The sequence below is a fragment of the Mus pahari genome, chromosome 14 (genome assembly GCF_900095145.1).
Source record: "Mus pahari chromosome 14, PAHARI_EIJ_v1.1, whole genome shotgun sequence".
NCBI classification, from domain to species: domain Eukaryota; kingdom Metazoa; phylum Chordata; class Mammalia; order Rodentia; family Muridae; genus Mus; species Mus pahari.
The window spans coordinates 74,478,300-74,479,326 of record NC_034603.1 but is presented as its reverse complement, the minus strand read 5'-3'; the positions used below and the strand labels follow the sequence as shown (position 1 = coordinate 74,479,326).

The window sequence follows — 1,027 nt, the reverse complement described above, 5'->3', positions numbered from 1 at the left end:
TCAGATCTCCATCTATTCCGAGCTCAACAAGATCGAAGTCAGCTTCCGGGAGCTGCAGAGATTAAATCAGGAAAAGAGCAGTAGAGGACTCTACTCCATTGAAGTGCTGGAACTCTTCTGACAGCCGGAGATGTAGTCTTACTGGATGTTCTGGAACTGGATATATAGACCAGGCTGGCCACAAACTCACAGAGATCCACGTCCCAATGTGCTGGGAGTAAAGGTGTGGCCACCATACCTGGCTTGATGGATATACATATATATATATATATATATATATGTATGTATGGAATGAAAGATTTGTTAGTATCCATCTCACTCAGTGTCCAGAGAGAAACGTGAGTCCCTGGACCATCACAGACCATCAGTCCTCAGTGTGCTACGGGTTCCACAGAAATCACTTCTAAGTTGCAGACATCACTGGAAGGATGTTATGAAAGTTTTTTTAAACATGAAATTGAGCTGATTTTAAGTAAACTTATTTGTGTACTTATAAAAGTCTAATTTTTTACAATGCATTTTGAATAGTTTTTCTTTCAATCAAAGAAGTAAAACCAGGGGCTTGAGAGATGGCTCAGCAGTTAAGAGCACTGAGTGCTCTTACAGAGGTCCTGAGTTCAATTCCTGGCAACCATGTGGTGGCTCACAACCATCTGTAATGGGACCCGATGCCCTCTTCTGGTGTGTCTGGAGACAGTGACAGTGTACTCACATACATGAAATAAATCTTTAAAAAAAAAAAAAAAAAGAAGAAGAAGAAGCTTCATACCATCTCTGAAGAGTGGATCTAAGGAGAATGTATGTCAATTGGAAGCTGTTGCAGTCATTTGTATCATGGAGCACTCAGGGCACCAAGCCAGCGTACTACATTCTGCCTACTGCCATTTCTTCCTCTTTCATCTTTTGCCATCTTTTCTCCTCCTTTCTCAGGGGTTGAGAAATTCCCTCTTCCAGGGTGGTGTCTCAGATAAACTGTGACAAGGATATGGTAAAGATTGGTTTAAATTATAAAATCTTATTACCAAAT

The 1,027-nt window shown here is 40.8% G+C and overlaps 1 protein-coding gene across 1 annotated transcript in view; it reads left to right on the top strand.

Annotated features, from left to right (window-relative positions):
- Nol11 (nucleolar protein 11) overlaps positions 1-218 on the top strand; it is a 35,195-nt gene extending 34,977 nt beyond the window's left edge. Inside the window, exon 17 of the mRNA XM_021212808.2 lies at positions 5-218. Within this exon, the coding sequence (XP_021068467.1) occupies positions 5-121 (117 nt within the window). The 3' untranslated portion in view covers positions 122-218. The remainder of the gene's footprint in view (positions 1-4) is intronic.
- Positions 219-1,027: the final 809 nt, after the last annotated feature.